Here is a 25,306-nt window from a genome sequence, read left to right on the forward strand (position 1 = left end):
CGTATTCGTGCAGAATTTTCAGAATCGGTCCAATAAAAATTGGGATCGTATTGTGGGATCCTTCGCGGAAATGGAACTGAACGTTATACGACCGCTATGCTTTCGTGTTGATGAGATTGCCCTTTTGTTTATAGGAGGTATGGGTGTAGGATACTTGTTTTATTTTCGTTTTGAGAAGTTTCTTACTGTGATGGATCGCTCTTTCGGTGATAGAAGAAATTTTTAGAATTTAACACATTGCGGGCCAGGGACGTGAATCGGTTTCTTGGGTTTTGGAAGCGTTAATGACTGGAAATGTGGATTTTTGTCTGTTATATAAATTCTCCTGTGGCGTTCCACAGTGGGGCAGAATACCCCCCAAAAAAAAAGAAAAGGAGTCAAAATTTGAAAGTTATGGGATTTATTTTTTTTTTTTTTACATGTCTTTTGTACATTAATCATTCGAGCTATCAGAAAAGGTAAAAAGATTATAGTGGTTACTTTTAATCTATGTCTAAACACATGTAAAAGTTTATATGTTTTTCTCCCGTACAATTTTAAGGTTCTTTAAATTTTGGTTTTATATAAGAAAAAAATTTTGTTTAAGTTTCGTAATCAATAGTACCAATTCTGGTAAATAATAGCAAATAATTCATTACATATATCCTTTTTTTTTGCAAAAAGAACATTGAAAAAGCATTACTTACATATTGGTTTTTTAGTTATATTCTGGAAATTTCCGAACAAATGTGTCTGTTGTTTTATAATCAACATACATTTGTCTGTACAACTACGAAATAAAAATTTTCCAATATTTTCCACCCTCGGAATTTAACTCCAGTTTTTTTTATAAAAGATATGACTTTTGAGGTACGAGAAATTGGTTGAAGTTATTGATTCTAGTGAAGAAAATTAGGTTCGAAATGTTTATACAAGTAGAAATGCTATGTGTCCATTAATACATAGAATACTCATAGTTCAAATATACAATGTTCAAACAATCTATATTACCTACACTAAATGTTCATTCATTATTCGAATGAAGATCTTCATTACATATTTACAATTCGGAAGACTAATTTCCAAACAATAGACGATAACCAGGAATTCAATGCTTCTTCGAACGTTTTTATTGCCCTAAAAGTAAAAGAATAATCGCGTAAAATTTGATCGCATCCTTTATTCACACTAAATCTGAATGGTTATATAAATTCACATTTAAATCTAATACTTAAATCATGAAATCTCATAAAATCATACATGCCACTATAAATTTATATTCTTAGACGGCATAATTAATTTGTGGTAAACGGCTAAATTAAATTGTGTAATATATTAATATCTATAATATCCAATGTAACATAGTATAACATAATACATGTGTGTATACTAAATTAAAGGACATACTATACAAATTCCGATGAAGGTTGCTTTCTAATTTCAGTAATTATACCCGAAGAAATGTGAAATCCATCGTTTTTCGGGTTTACTATTAGTTCCAGTGTTAAGGTTTCCGTTAAACTCGGAAGACACCTGAACATTTCATAAACTTTCATTGCAATTTTCTTTTTTATCTTTCAAATTCAGTCATTCTACAAATGCATAAAAATCGCAATTTCGTACCTATCCAGAACTCCATATCTTATAAAAGCCCAAAATCTGCCCACCTATCAAGATCGAGTTATACATAGATACTCTCTCCTTCTTATCAAGCAAGAAAAATCATTACGCTGCCTATAGATTGTTTCTCGGAACAGTGCACTTACGATTGCTTATCGAGACTTCAGAATAACGGTTTAACAACGACACGATCGTTTGTTTGCCAAAGGCCGACGCGAAACGCACTTAAAACGCACTCAAAGCTTTCATATCTCTCGTTCGTTCCGAGCAGACCTCGTAACAGCCTATGTGTCTCGCTGACTGCGCAAACTACAGGACGTTAGTCACGGGGCATGCGGCTACGCACGTGCTGGAGCACGTTTCGTCTTCCACTTTCTTCCGTCTTTCCCGCGGAACGGCTTGTTATGAAATTCTTTGACGGTTAATGCACAACCACTAAAGTTTTTTTTCCTTACATCTCTTTCTCCAATCTTTACATGCAATTATGTCCCGAATTGTTCGTTATTAGAAAAAATGTTGCCAGTAGAACTCACTTTGTTTCGATGGGGATATCTTATGACGGTCACAAATCTTATCTAGGTGGACGTGCCTTCGAGATTTGAAAGTGACATTTGTTTTTTTTTTTTTTAGTAAATGGAAATTATGTGTTTTCGTTTAGGTAGACGTGTGGCTCATTCCGTGGCGAATTCATGGACCTGTAATTTGTTGGCATTTCAAGGTCATTCAAGGTCATTTATTGCCGTTGAAACCTAACCTTTAACTTTACCTTTGTCGATGAATGTGCTCAAGATTTCTTTTACTGAAGCATTTCGTCGATTTGGTCGTTAACATCGTTGCTTAGGTATAACTCGCGTTCTAGTATTGGTGTATATTTTGTACGACATTAAACGACATTGAATGGCTGTTAACAAAATAAATTTTGTTGACCAAGATCATTCGATTAAGTTTTGTTCTTTGAACTTTCTCCCAAATAAACGGCTGCCTCGATTAACCGGTGGCCCAAATAAGCGAAATCTACTGTATTCAATTAATTTGCGTAAAATGAAATATGTATTACTTAACGACCACAGAGGACAATTATATCTGTGTTAAAAAATATTTGGGTCATATTTTGCTGAGAATCATTTTACCAACGACATCCGCCTGTGGCCATTTAGGGAATTCGGTGTTTATGGAAATTTTATAATGCGTCAATTTGTATGGAAGAGAAGCAACGGACTTCAAATCCACCGCATTCTAACCGTGGCATAAAATTTACGTGACTCCGGAACACGTAAATCAGAATTAATACGGGATCCGTGGCTGGAAATACTAAATTTCATAAATAACACGGAAGTCACGTCCGAACCATAAACCCAGCCGTTGTCCTTAACGCTAGGAAACCCGAATGTGCCTATCGTCAAGGGTGAGATTCGTAAGGGTGGTGGTTTACGACCGCGTTACTCCACCGGGCGAGGAAGTGGATGATAATGCAACGAATTACTCATGCACAGGAGTTTTGCATTTCGTATTATCTACGTACTTGCGCGTAAAATGTATGGTGTGTGGTTTATGGTGGTTGAAGCTGTTCCGAACGGAAACAACTTTCGTGTTACAGTTACTGCCATCTTCACTTCGTAAAAATACACGGTGATTTGTGTAACCTATATTTTCGTGAAATCGCGTATGCTTTTTAACAGAGTTCGGTAGAATATTTAAGACATATTATTGTATTATTAAAATTGAAATTTCCACGTTTAATTAATTGAAAATAATGAAGTAAGTTCTTTTTTACCCTCATTTGTTATTCGCAACCCTTTATCCGGATAATGAATACATATGTATGCCTATCTCTGAATTTTTATGAAAAATCAATTCAGTTGACAACTTTCTAATTTTCTTTTTGGAACACTCGTTAGAAGAAATACTATTTGATTCTTCTTTTGGTTAAACTTTACTTTACCGGACCAAAAATGATTGACTTTTTTCATATCTTCTGGTAATATTCAAAAGTTATGCGTATGCGAGACCAAGTATTTTTAGCGTAATTTACAGGTTAGTTTAACGCCATATTGGTTTCTATCCAAATTCGTTCAATCAGTGATGTCACTGATTGTAAGGAAATGCACGTGTGTATTCATGAAAAAAATTACTCAGAATCAGTCTTTTGCTGTGAATAAATGTTTTTTTTCTCCATTAAACAGGCTCTAATCAACAAAGAATCAGTGTTTTGGTTTGAATAAGTGGTTTTTTTTTTCCGTAAACAGGCTCTAGCCAACTCAAGAATTAATATTTCGCTTTGAATAAGTGATTCTTTTTTGGTAAGCATATTTGAATTATCCCGCAAAAATGGTCGACACACGTACATCTCCTTACAACCAGTGGCGCCACTGATTCGACGAATTTGGAGAGAAACCCATATGGCGTGAAACTGTAACCTGTAAAAAAAACTAAACTTAAAACTTACATTTTTAGATTCCACTCGTTGAATACTACCAGAAGATATAAAAAAAGTCAATCATTTTTGGTCTAGTTAAGTAAAGTTCAGCCCTTCTTTTTAATAAATTGGCCTTTAAAAATATCAATTTGCCAAAAATGTGTTTTATATAATGAATGTCGAAGGCATAGTGAGCAAGTTGCAGATATTTATACGAATTCTTATTTCCATAGAATATTGTGCAAATGGAAGACAAAACCATTTCTTTTTAAGAAGAGTAATAATGTTTTTTCTTAACGGCTCAGAAGGTTGACAAACAGACGCAATGTATTATGTATTAAGTGAAAGATAAATGGCAAACTTTATTAATGCTTATTCAAAGTTTCTGCTTCACTGTGATAAGGCTTCTGTCAAGGGAAAAAGAAATCGAGTCCCCCCGTAAATTTAAATTTGTAAGATTGTCTCGGACGAAAATCGCGAGAGCCATATAAACTCCTTACAGAAAGTTCCTCGATTCTACAAATGTTTCTCACATCTTGGTCACCCATGCTCGTCAACGAGAGTTCGAAAACTTAAAACGATCGATCAGATGTACACTTCTTACTACTGATCCGATTGGTATTTAGTATGTTTTCTTCACGTGCGCGGCATCTCTGTACGGCAGCTTTTCCCGCGATTTCCAGCTTGAGGAAAACTCCGAATTAGCCCAGCAACGAAGTTCACTTCTTACAGGAAGTAATTAACGAGAGATTTCAAATCATCAAGTTAGGTGACCCATCCTGTAAATGTAGTAATCGATACGGCGTAATAGAGACGAAAAACAGATATTACCATAGACGTGTATATAATATCTAAACCGCACGGTTTCAACGTCTCCCGTAGTCTAACCGTATGAAAAATTAGAAAAAGGTAGCAGCTGTACGGTCACCAACCTATGTTTCTTTAACGACGAGTGGTTAGATCTGGGCAAATTTTATTTAAAATGAAAATAAAAAATAACTATGTGAAATAATTTATTTCGGAACTTTATTTACAATACTGTTATTTGAAAATAAAAATATTGTCGATTCATTTGAAATAATAGCAATTTCAAATAACGAATTATTTTGTTATTTTTGTAGTCAAAATTTAGCAGAAGAAATAATATTCAAAATAACATGCAACAAAAAGATTTTATTCCAAGAAATTGTTTACAGCAATTTTCGTTAACACGTTCCCTGCCGCGTGGGGCGTATACGCCCCACGCTGAACTTTCCAGTTCAAGCCATTTGGTATTATCATTGTAAAATGAAGAATTTTTTAAAAATTCATTATGGAGTCAATTATGGACATCTTAATACTATTGCTGATGCCCTCATTTAATCGTGGGGCGTATACGCCCCACGCGGCGTGATGGGCAATTTTTCTTTACTGTGACTTGTTTTAACCGCATTTCTCTTATTCCGATCAGTCATTTATTCGCGTGTCGTTGATACAATACCCAGTCGGCAAGAAACTGCACTGTAAAAGTTGTAACATTCTGCGATAGTTGTGTGGATAAACCACACTTATGTTTGCCATGTTTTAACAAAGTTCATCGTAACATCCCTTTGTAATTGCGTACAAACTTGAATTTACCTAAAATGTTATATTTTAAATTGATATAGGCATGATAAAAAAAATTATATGTGAGGATGCCACTCGCTTGGCATAATAATGTTCAGCCAGTTATTTGTTAAACTAATTCCTAGAAAAATAAATTTATTGGTTTGTTGTGTTATGCATGTTAAACTATACAACCTTTCCTTGATAATTATGATTTTTGCACTATTTTAATTATTGTAAGGCATACGCCAGAAACAAAATAATACAAATGTAAAGCGTGGGGCGTATACGCCCCACGCGGCTTGAACGGGAAGTCTTCAAAAAACGGTCTGGCAGGGAACGTGTTAAGCAGAACTTGCCTCTCAAAAAGCTCATCAGTGAGAGATTTTTGCTGATATGATATTATTGAAATAGTATGTCAAGTAATATCATTTCAGAAGTGTGCAGGCTGCGCGTGGCACGGTAAAGAAGTCTTCTTCGTTACCTGGGAAACAAAAAGAAGTGGAAGGAATGAAAATGAATGAATATCAAACGAAGACAATATAGTGACACAGAACGCATGCTGTCTTTTTCTAATATTTCACGACTTTTCAATCGAATGCGCAGTCCAGTTATTATACGTCTATTAGCTAAATTCAAGCCGTTCGTTTCAGGTGTGCGCTGTGTATAAAATTTTATGCGTTTTTACGGGCCACGAAAGCATGCGTAATGACGAGTCATTTGTCTGTCAAGTAGGCCTGCACTTGCGGAGCATCGAGGAGCCGAGGATGACGGCGGAGACGGCAGCTCCTTGTGTACAGGGGGTGCAAGGAGTGCAGAGCGTTATGGCGGGTCAGGGCACGCTGCAACAGGTGCAAGATGGAAAGTCCACGGGTGGCGGTTACTACTCCTCGACCTCAGCCATGTACGATCCGGAATACGCCCGCATGGAGGCCTGGCTCGACGAACATCCTGATTTCGTCAACGATTACTTTCTCAGGTTGTTATTGCCAGAAATTATTACGCTCTTTATGAATCTAATTGACTGTGGATTTCATGCATTTATAGCCTATAGAGCTTTGTGAAATACAGTAAAGGACAAAACCTTTCGTCACATTCAACAGATTTCCTATTTTTATTCTTAATCCTCTATACTCTATAGCCCCGTATGATTTTGAAGTTATGTACTGAATGTACTGATATATCGATATTGTTTTAGTCTAATTTAATTTTTTGCCGCTATGTGGCGTACACGTCGTGTTCTATAACCTTGTCCCTTGATTCTTGGTAGCGATTATCGGATTTCTAGCTTAAGATACCGGAGTAATAATGAAATCTTTGAAAATTATAAATTCATTGTTAATTTGTATTTGGAGGTTGATATACTTTTTGGTTTCACGTTATATGTATAAATTATTTTTATAGTCAAGATAAAAATTTGGGCTACATAATATACTTAAGGGAGCGAAGAAATAATTTTAAAATAAAATTTAAATTGAGCTTCCGAAGAAAAATTCAGAAATGAAAAGAATAGACATAGACGTTGAAAACACCGCGAAACAGATTTGTAATCTGCTTGGAGATGTTATATCAATCCCACTCCGTGGTAAACTAAATTTATTCATATAATTTAATTATATAAATTCACTGAATAATAATATTCCAAAAATTTGTTTATTAGAATAAAAGTTTCTATTGAAAATATGGATGTTCTGCGAAGACTTGTTATATATTTCATGAAATAATTATTAAGTTATAATTACATTTACTATTAATTTATTCTTTTGAACAAAAAACCAGCAAAACTTTTGCCCTGACTCAATAAAATAATTGTTTTTAATAACGAAACTATAGAAAATTTTAAGTATTGTTATACAATTCATAAGTGCGAATGGGAAAAGATTTCACATTATTGAAGATTCTGCAATTCGATTCTTTAGGAATTGGTCTATCTAAAATTTCCTTAAAATCGTACTTAATCCATTACAATACATTGATATAGCTGTATTAAGAAAGGAACAGTATTGTCAATTTTATCTATATATTTACGTACTAAAAGCACTTTCATTAACTCTAATTTCCGGTCATTTCGTGTCGGTCGATTAGACGTAATTTTTTGAAATGTTCATTGCTTGAGCCAATTAACGTTGTCGGAATTATACGAAATTGAAAGTTCTCAATATTCTTATGTCATTTGATAGTTCTTAAATTATAACAAAACGTATATACATACTATAATCTGTAATAATATTGAATATCATAATATTTACTGGAGGGTGTACCTAAATTGAAAGTTTTCAAGGTGTCACGATCATTTGATAAGTGACATGGAAGTTATACATATAAAAAAATATAACGCGCTGTGAATGGTAGCCAACGTTACCGCGGGAACTCGGCCGGCAGACTCGCGCTCTGTTTAGTCGGAGTTTTTCGTTAATATCTCGTTAACAAAGCCTCGGATAATATTTTTGCTAAGGAGAAACTTGTTTCAAATCACCTCACGACTCTTCCATATTCGGGTCCTCCAACCTTCTGGTTACACCCTGTATAATCTAAATTCAGACCGACCGTTATCTAACCGTGCCTTTGATTATTATTGTACATAGTGTGAAATCCGGCGTTACGTGCGCCACCCTCTGTAAATACAGAATTGAAAACGAGACGATTATTTCTCGACAGAAAAGTGACGAGACAGACCGTGGACATGTGGCTGGTCTCGCATGCTACGCCGACATCTTCGTCGAGCAGCTGCGCGGAGCTGTCCAGTCCTATCCATGCGGGTGGTGGTGGTGGTACATCGTCCTCCGGTCGTGGTGGTTCTGGCGGATCAGGTGCCACCACGCCGGTACGCAAGATCTCCGCCCACGAGTTCGAACGTGGCGGTCTACTGAAACCGATCGTCAACACGATCGACGGCACGCCGACATTCCTGAGCGTCACACCTGGGGACTCTGGCCAGCCAGGAAGTCAGCCAGTCGGTTCCGGAAACTCGGGCAGGCCCCAGAGACGATCGAGGCACGAACTGAGGCATCTGGACGAGAAGGATCTCATTTTCGAACTGGTACAATTTGGTTTTGTTGTGATTTTTATTTTCTACCAGTATCACATTATTTGCTTGTCCCAAAATTAATGCAGGTTTTATGTTTATATTATATTCATCTCACAGTTTATCTCTTGCTGTTTCTTTCTACGTTATTCGTATTCGATATTAATTGCATTTTGGTGAAAATTCAAGCGATTGAAAGAAAGAATTTCCAAATAAAAATTTCGACAAATTTACTTTCACGGATTTAAACTTGGGCGTAGTACAGTCGACGTGGTTCGAAATATGTATCAATCATGTTTGGGGTCAAGGCAGTGTTAATGAATGCACTCTTCAATGTTGTTCAATGAATTTCACCTTCAAGACGATGAGGGTTGCGAACGTTCTTTTACTGTTAACAACAATTTAACGATTCACTTGTTTCTCGTTAGCAAAAATGTATAGATTCTAATGGTGCATACTTTGATTAATAAATTTTTGTTCTGAGCTCAGATATGTCGTCTTAAGGATAAATATTGGAAACCTGCATTAATTTCGACACAACCTAATATTAAATGTGCCAATAAGTAACACACTATGGTTTCAATGAACTGGCAGTGCAGTTTACGATGTTCAGAATAGTTTTCGATGTTTTACGTGGCCAAGATGAGTGAGAATGATGGAAACATGTAACGAATAAGGTTAATATACATATGTAGAGCAGAGGGTTCGGAATTATTTAAAGAAAAAATACAGAATTTCACAAGAAAATAGTGGATTACTTATTCGTACACCTAATAGATAGAAGCAGAATGTGTTTTGCAATGTTCATCTATATTTTATTATGTTCATTATTTGCGTTTTGTGCCTCTTCAATATCTGATAAAGAAGGTAAGGATGTTTCATCTCGAATAGATTGATGGAAATCTCAGGGTGGAAAACTCATTACGGTAATTAAATTTCAGTAATGATGAATTGTGCGTTTATGAAATATTTAAACTTCACCTGAATTCAAACATAAGTTCAAATTCAGCTGTTCTGGCAAAGTCTGTTTTGCAGCTGTCATATTATCTGACTCTGAAAAATGTAGAAATGCAGCTACTTGCAGTTACTTCATGAGTTCATACCGCACACTAAATGTACGCAGACATAAAAGAGTCCATAACGGATGATTGAATAATTTTTTGAAACTCGTATATGAGTGTATTAAAAGGCGCTTAAAAGGTTCATTTTAAAAATGACATTGCTTGCGGGATTGCTTGGTGGAATATCATATCGAATACTCCAAAGGGTGGAACCAGCCTCTGAATGACAAGTTAATTGTATTTGATGTACAGTCTTCGAAATTTCTTGACTGCAAAACGAATCATATACCATAATGGCCGAGTGATCGAACAGCTGCAATCAATTTATTAAGAGTCAATCACTGGTATAGATTAGTTGATCAGCAGGCATTTCTAAAGAAGTACTTAATGAAAGTATTACTAATTATTGTTGAAATGCAGTAGGCTAAGAATAGGTAATACGTCCCATTTTTAAGTAAGAAAGACAGTTTCTTTGTTTGTGTTTTGTAGTGTCAATGCTCTGGCGTTTCTTTATCTTCTTGGATCTGATTTGTTGTTTTTAAACTTATTTTCCAAGTCTTCTGTTGTTTCAAACACTTTCACGTTTCAAGCGTCGAACATATAGCTAATGTCCGATACTAAGTGTCGTCCTGGGCTAGTGGGCTAGGGGAACACCCCTTATATCTATTTCTATCGGATCCATGAACATGATAACCTTTTGAAAATATAGAAATTTACAAATTTACTAACTTTAACACTTTCATATCCATTCCAGTGGAAGTGATGAGAGATCTGAAAGAAAAGCAGTGTTGTAACACTTTAATCATCATTGAAAGAAAAAAATACAGAATAGTTGTCCAAATACAGCCTAGGGTCTAAATATGGGCAAGTTGAAAGTAATAGGGTCATATTAGGTGCTTCACCATACCTGGAATAGTGTGAAACTACGAACTTAACTCCATATCATAAAGACAACACATGTTTTAAATACATTGGAGCGTTGCATTTTAAATATCTTCAACTGGTTTAGCAATGGGTCCTAAAGTAAAAGTGCCAGCCCATATTTAGGCAATTACCTCTGACAATAAGAGTATACTAACTAATAATTTTGACTGCTTGGGCAGTTCTAGTAGTTAATACGTGACTCCTCGATAGCAAAGGAGAGTAAATAAGTCATGACGATCAAATTAATTAATCATAGGTCAAGGATATCTGTAACGAGCTGGACGTGAGATCCTTATGCCACAAAATCCTGCAGAACGTGAGCACCCTGTTACACGCGGATCGGGGCTCCCTGTTTCTCGTACAGGGGGAGAGAGGCGGGGGTTGCATGCCCTCCTCGCAGAATCACGTCTCGACGTCGGGGAATCCAGCCGGCGGCGTTAGTCCAGGGAAAACCGGGAACGGGAACCCGGAGCAACGCGAAACAGGATACTCCAGGAGCAGATGTTTAGTCTCGAAGCTGTTCGACGTGTGCTCGCGCTCGACGTTGCTCGAGATGGAGAAAAAGGACGAGATCAAAATTCCCTGGGGCACCGGGATTGTCGGTTACGTGGCCGAAAGCGGAGAACCTGTTAACATACCGGATGCTTACAAGGTAACGATTTTGTTGTCTTTCTGGGAACTTGCACCAGGTGTACCTGGTGGTGTACTCACTTTGGGTCGGACAATCCGTTTGAATTTATGCAATATTAGGTTGCAAAGGAAATATAGCGATTTTACTGATTAGGTATATTTAACGTTAATTTAGGAATGAAAAGTATCAACGGATAGTCCCTTTCTTTGTTGTAAAATTACACACTGTATTCTAATCGTCGCGAGGTACTATCGAATATAAGAATATAATCAATTATGTTAAACACTAAAGTTAATTGACCCTTTCCGACCTGATTTATTTCTCTCGAACAAACAAAATATTTGTCTGCATATAGCTTTTTCTTGAGTGTCAAAAAAGTTGGAAAATAAAAAAAAAGCAAACAAAAAAATTATTCATAAACAAAAACAATTTCTAAGTATTATTTTTGAGAATGTATCTATCCGTCTAACTGAAAAAAAAAAAAACTGAATTATGCAATACGACGCCATACTAAATGTTCAGGGTCATAACATCAGGTATAAATACTACATAAGTAAGGTAATCACTGCAAATGGAATCCTACGATCGGAAAAGGATAAAGTAGAGAATCAATCTCAGTTAAATTCAGCCATTTTCTCTACGTGCATTAAAGGATGGATATATAATCCAAATTCATTTATAAATTCAGTATACTAATTGTGTAATGAATACGGAATGAATGCAACACCTGTATTTCAATGAAAACCGTGTATAGATTCTATTTAATTTGACGTTGTTTAATAAAGTTCGTTTAGTGTTCAATCGAATATCAAAAGCCGGTAATAAAACGATCATTTCATGTGTAACAATCTAATACACTCAGACTGAAGAAAACGAGAACATTTTAATAAGTATTATTAGATGTATGCACAAGAAGTGATGTACAAAAATCTTTACTATGTAATACTGAACATTTTGCTTCGATAAATAGTTTACATTTTTTATAGCTTTCAACCATTCTTTTGGCGAATGTTGTAAAAAGTATTTATGAATGAAATAGAATAAAATCATAGCACCAACTTAACACTAGGTTTACGGACATTTCTTATACATTTATCTCTACGGACACGCGTCAACGAAACCGCCCATTTTCTTGAAAAAAACAACTTATTTTATTTAATACTTAATTTATGATCGCGTCAAATTTACACATATCCGTAGAGATAGTGAAATTTCATATAGAAAATATGAAATACCATATAGAAAATTTCGAGATTAGAAGGCATTCAAAATGCGTCAAAATGAAGAATTAAAAATTTTATTATATTTATAAATATTTAAAATTTTCACAACTATGAAATTACTGATCACTATGATACTATAAGAGAAACTTGTACGAATACACGATATGTGTATTGGATTCAGGGAATAATGACTAAATTCATAGACATAGACTGACAGACGAACAGGTATAAAAATTGCAACAATGTCCAAGCAGTTTCTATAATGAAACAGAAATTCATAAATCTAAATTTGTTAACAGTAATCTTTTTAACCTTCTTGAATCTTATAGGCTGTAATGGAATTTGATCTACTTAAAGCTTCATAAAAGTGTTCAGGTTTAGAATAGAAACATAAGTGCAGTTAAAGAATTCTATAACTAAAAAAATGCCAATTGGCTAAATTAATAAATAGTTGTGTCATTCATATATGGATGACACGGCAGACTTCAGTGTGAACGATTTTCAGAGTTTGACAGTGATTGTTATATTTTGCAATAATGAAGGATATATGTATAGTTGGTGAAAGTTAATTACTCGTTGCCTATCGACGGAAATAAAATTCGAAATGGGAAAGGATGTTATTTATGGCTTGATCCAATATAATCCGAGTACGGAATAAGTATACAGCTCCCCCATAAATATTCATGACATGAATGGTTGCACGTCTATGTGATTTTCGTACGGACAATCTGAATGAATAGATGAATACTTTCATGAGAAATATAAATTACGAGAGAAATATAATGAACATTCGGACGAAAGGATCGTATTAATCTTTAATAATAGCGTTAATGATTCATAAACATAATTCATATTCACATTTAAGCTGTTTTATTTGACAGTTCTTTATTACCTTTATTTTTACGCGATCTTCTGTTCGGAAATTGTTTTACAACTCTTTTAGAATTTCAATGATAAATTAAAATTTTTTGGACGATTTATTTTATGCAAACTTTCTGTTCCTCGTTTGTTATTGTATATATTTTCATCAAGAAATTCGTACGAATAAGGTCGTTACACGCTTGTGATCATGGCCCATTGTTAGACATTTATAACAGTGTAAATTATGCACGACGGTGCAACAATACTTGTTAGTGTTATGATGAATTTGTGCATGCAATCCACGTATCCCATTATTACATGCCTTTCGAAACCAGTAATTCTGAATGACGCAGCTGCGTATATGGTTGTGAGAAGAGATTTGATGACGCCACAGACGTATACAGGGTGCTTCACGAAACTTGGTCATAAACGAAGTGTCCTCCTCAAAAAGGTTTTTTCGATTTACATTAAGTGCACTCGATTTTTTTACTCCTTTACTCCAAAATTACGACATCTGAAAATTGATAGTCTATTATTACTTCAAATACAATCTAAGCAAATATTCTTAATGAAATATTAGCTTGTACTGTATTTTAAAATATAATAATATTTACAATTACAAAAAATATTGTAAAAGAATTATAAATATGTTTTATGAATAAATGGTAAAAAGTGATCTACAAAATATAAAGTGACTGTAAATTGTTGAATTAAATCTGTACAATTAATCATAAAATTTGAAAAATCATAAACGTAAATAGTAGTATTGGATTGGCCAAAAAGTAATTGATGATGTTATTTCGCTTTCAATATAAAGCACTGCTCCTAACTAATAAAACGTACAAGCTGGCACATCGGTGCGTCGTTTAAAAAAAAAAAAATCATTACGATTAGGTTAAATCTGCTTGCATTGACTTTGTTTTGAAAATGAGCGACGAAAAGATGTATGCACATAGGAAATGTTTTTTGTCGTTTGTGCCACGTTCTTCCCTTTCCGGAAATAAAATAGCATAATCGCTCGAAAGTACATCTTTTTCCGCCACTCATTTACGAAATAAGGTGAATTCAAGAAAATTCAATCCAATCGTAAAAGTTTTTTTGAAAACGACACGTTGAAGTGTCAGTTTCCAGAATACATATATGTACATTTGATCAATTAGGAACCGTGCGTAGCATTGAAAAACACAGAAACCATTATCTACTACAGAAATTTGACATTACTTTTTGGCCAATCCACTAATATGCATTACTTTAATACATTTTTAAACACCGTCCTTGTATACGTCAAAAGATCAATCTCGAAATAATTTTCTTAAAAAAAAAAAAAAAAAAAAAAAAAAAAAAAAAAAAAAAAAAAAAAAGAAAAGAAAAGAAAAAAGAAACAGTAATTGCTACAAATTGGTTCCTTGAGTAGTTGAAAATTAAATGTGTAGTATTAATTCAAGTTACAACGTTTAATAAAAGTCGGCAAAATATTATTGGATGATCTTATTGATTTCGCCTAGCGTGTATTTAATAATAATAATACGTGGATGTCCAGTATAATGCATTCTATCTTATTTTCTTACCAAAACAGGATAAAAGTAGCTGTGTTTAGCTTGAAGATAAGTTTTATTTCGTTTCTTCCGTTTATGTCCTCGTATCTTTCGTGTTTCCCTAGTTCCTCGTAACTCATCGTATCGCTTCATTGATACAATCTACCCTCCCTCTTAAAAAATTGCTGATCGAAAGTTCATCCCCAGAGTAATTTGGCGGATTCAAATGTTTCTATCAACATACGTAATTTTCTAAGATCGTATCAGCAAATGGAAGGTTCACATTATTGAACAGTAAATACTTTTAGTGCGCATTCTCCATTTTTCTTTATTGTTAGTTCAATTTGCAAAATATAGATCTGGAATAAGAATAGCCAATTTTTCCTTGTTATAAAGCCCTCATATATTATGCATAATTACACAGGTCAAGAAAATTTAACTTTTTGTTTTTGTGCTGAATACGAATCCGTAAACAATTTTTTGTCATCACCCTTAGTTTCCGAGAAACGTGATTTAAAAAAAAAAATGCAAATTTTCAACTTTGAACATTTCCTGTATTCAAACATTAATAGTTATTCAATTGATTGTTGCGTCAAATTATTCTGTAAACTCTCCCGAATAAAATGGTATACAAAGGCGGCAGCCGAGCGACAATCGAATGCCTGCGCTTGCCGCCTCTGAGTAGCACTGCCAGTGTCGCAGGTTTTACTAAACTATTATGCTCCTGTATTGAACACAACACGTGTCTAACATTACTGTTAATGCTTTCCAGTCACATTAAGTCCTGCAACCTTCCATTTTTGAAATAAATTGAAAAATATCTCTACAAATTAGTGCATTTTGGGTGTCCGTTTTCCTTTGAGCGTTGTTTAAACATGTTTAAATGTTGATAATGCGATAACAACGTATACCATTTTATTGGGAAGAGTTTACAGAATAATTTGACGCAACAATCAACTCAATAACTATTAATGTTCGTATACAGGAAATGTTGAAAATTTGCATTTTTTTTTTAAATCAAATTTCTCGGAAACTGAGGGTAATGACAAAAAACTGTTTACGGATTCGTATTCAGCACAAAAAAAAAACAATAAGAATCAGTATAATTGTTCTTTGGGACAAAAATCATGTTGATCAGTGTTATGGGTACTGCTGATGTTTATCCAACGTCATATTTCGATAGATTAGTTAATAACAATAGGTACTTAAATGTTTGCGTGTTGTATGAAGAGTTTCGCCAAATTAAAAATACCAAGAAAATGTTACTAAAATATCTTAATCTGGGGAAAAATTTTTTAATGTTCAGACGGACGGTAATAAAGCTTCTAAACAGTTTTGTAAAATTCTTTTCTACGTATTGTTATGCAGTTTGATTTATATTTAAAGGTCATTAATAAACTGTGGATATTTCTAGAGATTTCCATTTTCATAGAATACTTTGCAAAAATGAAGATTAAAGAGTTTGCATTTGAACAATTAAGAAACTTATTACGTTACAAATAAAGTGTTCATACAATTATTTGCTTCGTTGTTTTCTACACATTCAGACACGCATTCAAATCCATAGAATCTGTTATTTAATCAGCATTATATCAAAAATTCGTGATTTCATTATTTAATTTTTAGATAATTAAATAATGCATAATTATAGTGTTGTACAGTAATTTTATTGTGATTGAAATACCCATACAACTACAGTTCATATGTAATAGTAACGTAAAATACAATTAAAGTAATAGAGTTTTATAGCTGAATAAATTAGATTGCAATGGAAAGTTAATGTTTCCGTTGGCTTATTGTATTGGGATGCTGTATTTCTTAACAGTTCAGCCGGAAGATCTGTAGCTCTATTCTTGGATAATCGAACGCAAGCAGCAATCAATTAAACTCTATTCAAACTTCCTCCGAAGTAATTTCGTTGAAAACTGACAGTTTCGAATACCAAAGTTCCTATTAAATTTGCCGACAATTAATTGTTCATCGAAAATCCAATTCAACCTCTATCCAACTCTAATCCAGTTCAACTTACAATGCCTTTACGGGTAAATTATACATAGTTTGGCACATAGGTTTGCATGGACGTAGCGACATTTGACATTTCACGCTGTATCAGATAAAACTGCAATTTCATAACGCATTAAAATACTATGGCATAAGGTTTATTAAAATATAAAAGAGTATAAAAGCAGCAATACATAGTTACAATTTCTAATGCCTTTTAAGCTCTTATACATATATTAATAAATGTACAAACTCACAATATCAAAAACATTAATAATCATAATGTTTTGTTGCTAATAGTGTTTTAGTAATAAATTTACTTTTAACCCTCTGTAGGAAAAGTGGGTCGTTTGTATCCTAGTCTAATTTGTTTAGTGTTTAAGCTTTCAAAAAATCTAAAAAATCGTATGTTATTAGTCAAAATCTTTATTACATTACACAATCGGTCATCAAGTAAAATGTTTAACAACTATTTTCAAGAAAAATAAAAATTGGAAAATTTTTCAGTAGAAGTTTAGAGAATTCGCTTGAGTCATCCATGGCCCAGTTTGCCTAGGGAGGGTTCAGTTTTTCAATTCTTGTATTAAAATTGTATATACAAATTATTGTGATAAAAACTGTAACAGTTCCACCAAAAGTCTTTATTTAGTTACATATTGATCAACGATTAGGAAAAACTAATTTATTCCTGATTAATATATGAAATATCCTGATAACTACATTATTTATTTATATTATTTAGTGTCCCTACAGTACATTTTTTTATCCTGTTTCTGACCTCATTATACCTATTTCTCTTATTTTTACAGATTCTACCTGTTTCTTGTCCATCCTTTTTTATTTCTGCGTAAAAATATCCAATTATTCTCAGTAACATACACTTCCACTGATAAGTATAAGAATACATGTACAATGTGCAGTAATATACAGTAACGAACACTTATCGAATATGCAGTAATATACACTAATGAAGACTTATCGAATATGTAGTAAATATTGAATATTTAAGAGATTACATAATTCCTGGATGTCTAAAATAAACATTGTTTAGGTGATATCAAAGTTCGATGGACAACGGTTATGCTACTATGAAGTAATAAAAGTGGCCCGAAAATACATATTACCATTTTTACGAAACATCAAATTTTCTTCATACAGACCGGGTGTCCTAATACTCACATGAGCGGTAACGCATGTGCATACATGTGCAGAGTGCATTTTTTTCCTTCAGTTTACCATAGAATTTTCAATGTGTATCCATTACTACTCAGGGTGTAATTTTGTATCGATAGATTACGTAAAAATATTCTACCCTTGATCATATACAGGTGAAAAGCGTACATACATTCTTTTTTGTTCGCTTTACCATACAATTTTCAAGGCGTATTCATTACTATTCAAGGTGTAATTTTCGTGTTCATAGGATGCAAGGTTCAATCGTGAAATCGACGCATTAACGGGGTACAGAACCAGGGCCCTTTTGTGCATGCCGATAAAGGATTGCAACGGAGATGTGATTGGGGTTGCGCAAGTGATCAACAAGCTCGGCGGCGAAGGACAGTTCACCGCGCAAGATGAGAAGGTTTTTGCTGGTTATTTGCAGTTCTGCGGGATCGGGCTGAGGAATGCGCAACTCTATGAAAAAAGTCAATTAGAAGTAAAAAGAAACCAGGTAAGTATCAGTAACGCTGTGACGTTTATCATAGTGTAAAAAGTACGGTAAGATTTTATTCTTTGCGTGATACTAACATTTTTATTTCTGGTCGCTTCACGCGAAGTGTTTTGTCTTATTCAATCTTTACTAAATATGATTTTTTTATTGTAATCTTTAAAATTATAATTGTACTGATATAAGTAATACCTATAACTGGATGTAAACGTTGTAGTTGAAAAATCTATTTAATAATAAGAGAAAAGTATTTCGATACTAAGAATATTCAATAAAAATTGTTCAGTTTGTTATATGTAAATCTCGTAACTTCACTTTTGGGCCAATTTTGCATTTTAGTGTCACTTATAGCACTCTAAAATAAATACATTTTCCTAAATAATTCTGCAACCCCTGTAAATAAAATACCATTCAAAAAGCTTAGTTATTCGAAAAGTATTTCGATACTAAGAATATTCAATAAAAATTGTTTAGTTTGCATATACATATGATTAAGTACTCGATGTATACGTTATCTGACAATTGTGTTATGTAAAATTAAGTCCAGAATATTTCACTTGTCAACAATATCGAGAAACCATTTATCATTCCTTATTTTCAGACTTCATTGTCAAAATATGTACATAAACAATCGAAATTCTAATGTTTAACTTCCGAACTACAAATGTTTATAGAACAAACAACACTCCCTTTTACCGTGATATACATATGTGCATATGTTTCTTTTACCGAGACGTTTATCTGTGCAGAACGTAATAGAAGTAAATGTTGTTAGTGAATTTTTTGTTGAAATTACTAATGTATAAGACAGTACGTTCTGACTTTAACATTTGTGTTTCTCTTATTTCATCATTCTGTCTGTATTGTTTTATTAATAATTGTATCGGAAAACTTGTAGGGTGTAATATTTCACCCGTATCTCACATATGTTCAAAAACATTCTCCTATTTTGATTAATATTATTATAATATGTTTTTGAATAAAGTCCTAACTTCGAACAAATATTTGTTCATTGTTACAGGTTCTTCTGGATTTAGCCAGAATGATTTTCGAAGAGCAGAGTACAATAGAACACATGGTACTGAGGATTTTAACGCACACTCAATCCCTGATACAGTGTCAGCGAGTACAGGTAAACGCTACGAACAAAATAACATTTCCCTGTAATAGGGGTTTTAAAATTAAAGCAAATAGCAACTACCTTTGTTGCTGAATATGATTTTTGTCAAACTTCGTGTAAGAGAGCTGAAAATCATTCAAACGTTTCTACTAATTTACAATATTATTATTACAGTTAAGAAGACTGCCTCGTGTTATATGCAATTCTACAATCTAGGCTAAGCTTTATTGTATATGCCTGACTAGAATATTTACTATGTATTGGGTTGAACAGAAAGTTCGTGCGTCTTTGGTGAGATGTCTTTGTGTCACAAAAATTTTATGAAGAGGATATTTAAAAACTCGTGGAACGATTACAACGAGTAATAGAGGCTAATAGAAATGATATCGTTGATTAAATAAATCACTTTCTGTAAAAATAATACAATGAAATGACTTATTTAGAATAAAAACGCGCGAACTTTCCGTTCATCCCAATATATTCCTGTAACTAGGCCCATGGTCTTCAGCCAAGTCTGGGGCCTAGCCTTTTTCTTCAATAAATACAAATAACATTTTCATGTAGACTCTACCGAGTAGAAAAGAAATTCTTTCTTAATATAAATAAATTAAAGAAGCAGTGACATGCGATCGGAATGCTAAATCGAATGTTCTCTTCAGGTTCTGTTGGTGCACAAGGCCTCGAAGGGCAGTTTCTCACGAGTGTTCGACTTCGAGGCGAACGATCTGGCCGGCGAGGATTCAGATTCTCGCACTAGGTGAATGAAGTTTGTAATTACGTTCTCATTTTTTCCTCCATTCAGTTACCGCAAAACCGTTGAATTCCCTCGGGTACCTTACACGTATACGATTTTGTTCACGCAGTCCGTTCGAGAGCCGATTCCCTATAAACGTCGGCATCACTGGCTACGTCGCGACCACCGGTGAGGTGAGCACGTTGATAAGAAATTCTTTTCCTTATTTTATCCCACGCCTTCTGACACCACCACCTCCTATGCTTGCGCGTTTACGCTAACGTGTGAAACATTCTAATATATTTTCATAGACGGTGAACATACTACACGCCTACGATGATTCAAGATTCGACCCCTCTGTAGATGATGGTACTGGTTTCAAACATCGCACCATTCTCTGCATGCCCATCAAGAACTCGTCGGGTCAGATAATCGGCGTCATTCAACTGATCAACAAGTTCGATGACCTGGCGTTCACGAAGAATGATGAGAATTTTGTCGAGGCGTTCGCCATATTTTGCGGCATGGGCATTCATAATACGCACATGTAAGTGGAACCCTGAGTTTGGTCACATCGCGGAGAGTGTCTGTCAGACCATTTCGTAGACTTGACACACGAGTGCAACCCCTTGAACCGTCGAGTATCCATCACTGGAATTATTCAGTATTTGAGTTGCTCTTGAAATGAATTTCATGCGAGTTTTTAATACACTGCTCAAAAGAATTAGGGGATCGTTAATGTGGGGGGCGGTAACCTGTGCCACCCACCAAGAGAATAAAACGAAATAAGTGCTATAGGTTTGCTAAATTATATCTTTCCGCACAATACTAACACTATTCACATCTTGTCATATTTGTACGAACAACTTTTAGGATATTATACGTCTTTTGACGAGCGCAGAGTATGCAGTTCACACGATCCCTTAATTGTTTTGAGCTGCGTAGCTTCTAATAGGGAAGAAAGTCAAAAATAGTTACATTCGATAGTGGGCACTGGAATAAGAGAAACCACGATACAGAGGCTATAATAAATAGCAAGAAAGTTCATTTGAACAGTTATTGTACCCTCGGGAGATATTATTCTTGAGAGAGACAGTATTTCAGAAGCTCCTAATAATAAGTGTATTAGTACTGGACCATAGATATACCATAGTACTGGATGAGATACGGAAAAAAAAATAATTAATTTCTACGAAAACAGTATAGATGAACTGATTTTAAGACAGAGGGGAATCATAAAGGAGATGACCACTCTGTAGATGATTTCTGATTTGGGCATGTATGTTACACAAAATTTGAATATAATATGTTTATTAACTTTTGAACCGCGGTATAAAAAAAGAATTAGTTTCAACACGTGTTAACTGTTAACCGTTTCTCAATAAAATTATGGAAAATTGTAATGGATAGAAAATGCAAATGTTAAAATAATCTCAATATTTTCAATAAGTCACTATTATCCTACCATTTAAGCAGGTTGTCTGACAATGAATAATGTATGTAATTTTCGTCTTCTTTTGGCTTTTAAAACAGGTATGAAAAGGCTGTGATAGCGATGGCCAAACAAAGCGTCACATTAGAAGTGTTGAGTTACCACGCTTCTGCGTCATTGGAAGATGCACAAAGATTAAGGGTTGGTTCACCTTTCAAGATTAAAACACTAATAATGAAGGAAACTATACATTCTATATAATGTATTTCTCTAACACTGCTTAAAAATTAAATTGTAAAGAGACATTCGTAAATCTTTTTTAAGGAAAGTCAGAAATACGTGATTCTTTTATTATAATTGTCATTGTTCTTAAATAGCTGCGCTATATTTTTTAATTAAGCACAAAGAGAGGAAGATATAATTAAATTTAATTGGTATTGTTACTTTAGTAAGAAAATGATGAATTTTTATACTACTATTAATTTAGGAGACCAGAAGGAATAATACTTTTCACAATTTCATTAACTTTCATTCTAGGGCTTAAGAGTGCCGTCTGCAGCACATTTTCAGCTGCACGATTTCAAATTCGACGACATTTACATGGAAGACGACCAAACGTTAACTGCGTGTCTTCGAATGTTCTTGGACCTTGACTTCGTCGAACGTTTTCATATTGATTATGACGTTTTGTGCCGCTGGCTACTCAGCGTTAAGAAAAATTATCGGAATGTCACGTACCATAATTGGCGCCATGCGTTCAACGTCGCCCAAATGATGTTCGCAATTTTAACCGTAAGCATGTTTACCATTAATAATGAACTACACCTAAGTTACACGCGATTGCATTAACAATTAACAAAAGTGTTATTGTCCTTTAGGCTACCCAATGGTGGAAAATCTTTGGGGAAATCGAGTGTCTTGCTTTAATCATTGCTTGCTTGTGTCACGATTTGGATCATCGGGGCACAAATAATTCCTTCCAAATCAAGTAAGTTGAAATTTCATTTTATTTTTAATTATTCACGGAAAGAGGATATACGCAAAGATGTGTCTGCAATGTGGTCACCTACTAACCAAGTAATTCTTCGATCATTAACATTTATACATATAATTGAGAACCAATGTAAAACAGTTATCAGTTTGATAAATATTCTGCTGCAATAAACGAGAATATAATTTAATTTGTAATAATAAAAATACTGTGGTATAATTGCTTGCAAAAATTATTAAACAAATAAATAAGAAACTAGATTATAATTGATTATATTTAGTTTATATTCAAGTATATTTAAGGCAGATTTCCATTTGTACAAACATGGAATCTATTTGAGTATAATTAGAATTTTATGGTATTTCAATTTGAAATAGGAATATATTTAAGATAGATTTTGTATGCAATCCAAATCTTTCGTGTACTCATCATATTAAAGTTATAATTTGTTATTTAGATAATATGAGAGAAATGGCCACAACCAGTCCGACTCGATATTATCAGGCTAGGGGTTAATTAATCCCTGTTAAATTTTTCTACAATTCTGTATTTTGTACAGATCCATATCATGACCTTAATAAGTAAATCTCGTAACTCCACTTTTGGGCCAATTTTGCATTTTAGTGTCACTTAAAGCACTCAAAATAAATACATTTTCCTAAATAATTCTGCAACCCCTGTAAATTAAATACCATTCAAAAAGCTTAGTTATTTTCTGTAATTTAATAAGTGCAATTAATTCTACACTGTTTTATTACTTCCCTGTAAAAGTTCCTTCAAATGGAGTTACGAATTTTACTTATCAAGGCTACAATATGCGACAAATACATAAAATCTACAGTGTAATTCTTATATTAAAAATTATTCCACAAATGGTGATTAGAACAATTGTGGTTTATGGTATAGTTGTGTCAAGATGTTTTTATACAGCATACATATACATATAACAGTGAGATTTGGGTTTCTGTTTTACAGAGCATCATCGCCCTTGGCACAGCTGTATTCGACGTCAACAATGGAGCACCATCATTTCGATCAATGCCTGATGATTCTGAGCAGTCAGGGGAATCAGATTTTATCAAATCTATCCCCCGAAGAATATTCTCGCGTGGTAAAGGTTCTCGAAGAAGCGATCCTCTCTACCGACTTAGCGGTCTACTTCAGAAAGAGGGGAGCTTTTCTCAGCTTAGCGCGAGGCGGTAGCTACAATTGGGCTTTCAGCGACCATCGGGAACTACTAAGAGGAATGTTAATGACCGTCTGTGATTTAGCGGCTATAACGAAACCTTGGGACGTCGAGAAAAGGGTGGCGGAACTAGTTAGCAGCGAATTCTTTGAACAAGGCGATATTGAAAGGCGGACCCTTAATATTACCCCTATTGTAAGTATACAAAGGTACATCAATGAAAAGAATCTATCAAACCTGATATTTTTTACCATTATACATTCTTTAATTTATGATAACACAACACAATACATGACGATAAACAAAAAATAAGGATGAAGTGAACAAGCATTTAAATTTCTTGTCACTTACTCGTGATAGTAATAGGTACTATCACATATTACTCATGATGAGACATTCTATAATGACCTTCAATTAATCAGATGAGCAAATGTTCTTTTACAGAAATTTGTGTTTCGATACTAAAGGATTCATTAGTATTTTCTTTTCTCTTTGTGCAATATTTGTCACAGCTATAAAATCGTTCTTTACATTAATTGTTTACAAACGAAGTATTACAAACTTTTAAATATAAACAATATAAATATAATTAATGTGTTTGTAAACAGTACTGCATTTCAATTTCATATGTAGATTTATAAAATAGAAATAGGATATGATATTCAGACATACTAGATCATTCCCAGTCGTATTCTATTTATCTGCAATTCAACCGTTTACAATTGTTACTACATGTAATCTCTTGCAAATCAAATTTTATTTCGAATTTCCAGTTGATTCTCATAAATAAATTTAGACGGAAGTGTAAATTATGTTCTAACTATATCTGTCTTACTCACATATTTTTTTAGTCACTTACGTTTAAAATAACTATCCATTGTAGAAACTGTGATGTAGTTTCTTTTATTTTCATATCTTTTGTGTTTTAATTGCTCAAACTCCTTTTTACACATATGTACTTTTTCATGACCAAAGGAGACTTGTAAGATAAGCATATTAGTTTGACTTTTATTCTAATCTGACTATATGTATAAATTCGCATAAGTAACGTGTACCAGTAATTGTTTAATATCCAAAGGTAACAGTATTACTCCCCTGATATTACAGGACATTATGAACAGAGAAAAGGAAGATCAGCTACCTATGATGCAAGTTGGTTTCATCGATTCGATCTGCCTTCCCATTTACGAGGTAATTTTCTACGATATCGATGATAGGTCTCAGTTATTACAATGTTTCAGTTGAACAAGTAATACTACAATAATTGCATAATGCAAATAAATATTTTCAACGTGCACAGGAAATATTTCACTAA

At 33.9% G+C, this 25,306-nt stretch overlaps 1 protein-coding gene across 1 annotated transcript in view; it reads left to right on the top strand.

Moving 5' to 3' along the window:
• The window catches only part of LOC107187110 (dual 3',5'-cyclic-AMP and -GMP phosphodiesterase 11-like), a 140,756-nt gene that overhangs the window by 113,769 nt on the left and 1,681 nt on the right, over positions 1–25,306 (top strand). The window contains exons 2-14 of the mRNA XM_015575119.1: positions 6,335–6,578; positions 8,258–8,639; positions 10,866–11,261; positions 18,284–18,532; positions 19,551–19,661; positions 20,309–20,406; positions 20,513–20,576; positions 20,694–20,929; positions 21,916–22,015; positions 22,352–22,606; positions 22,693–22,802; positions 23,781–24,186; positions 25,099–25,182. Of these exons, the coding sequence (XP_015430605.1) occupies positions 6,335–6,578; positions 8,258–8,639; positions 10,866–11,261; positions 18,284–18,532; positions 19,551–19,661; positions 20,309–20,406; positions 20,513–20,576; positions 20,694–20,929; positions 21,916–22,015; positions 22,352–22,606; positions 22,693–22,802; positions 23,781–24,186; positions 25,099–25,182 (2,735 nt within the window). The remainder of the gene's footprint in view (positions 1–6,334; positions 6,579–8,257; positions 8,640–10,865; positions 11,262–18,283; positions 18,533–19,550; positions 19,662–20,308; positions 20,407–20,512; positions 20,577–20,693; positions 20,930–21,915; positions 22,016–22,351; positions 22,607–22,692; positions 22,803–23,780; positions 24,187–25,098; positions 25,183–25,306) is intronic.

This window comes from Dufourea novaeangliae, unplaced genomic scaffold (genome assembly GCF_001272555.1).
Source record: "Dufourea novaeangliae isolate 0120121106 unplaced genomic scaffold, ASM127255v1 scaffold106, whole genome shotgun sequence".
Taxonomy (NCBI): Eukaryota; Metazoa; Arthropoda; class Insecta; order Hymenoptera; family Halictidae; genus Dufourea; species Dufourea novaeangliae.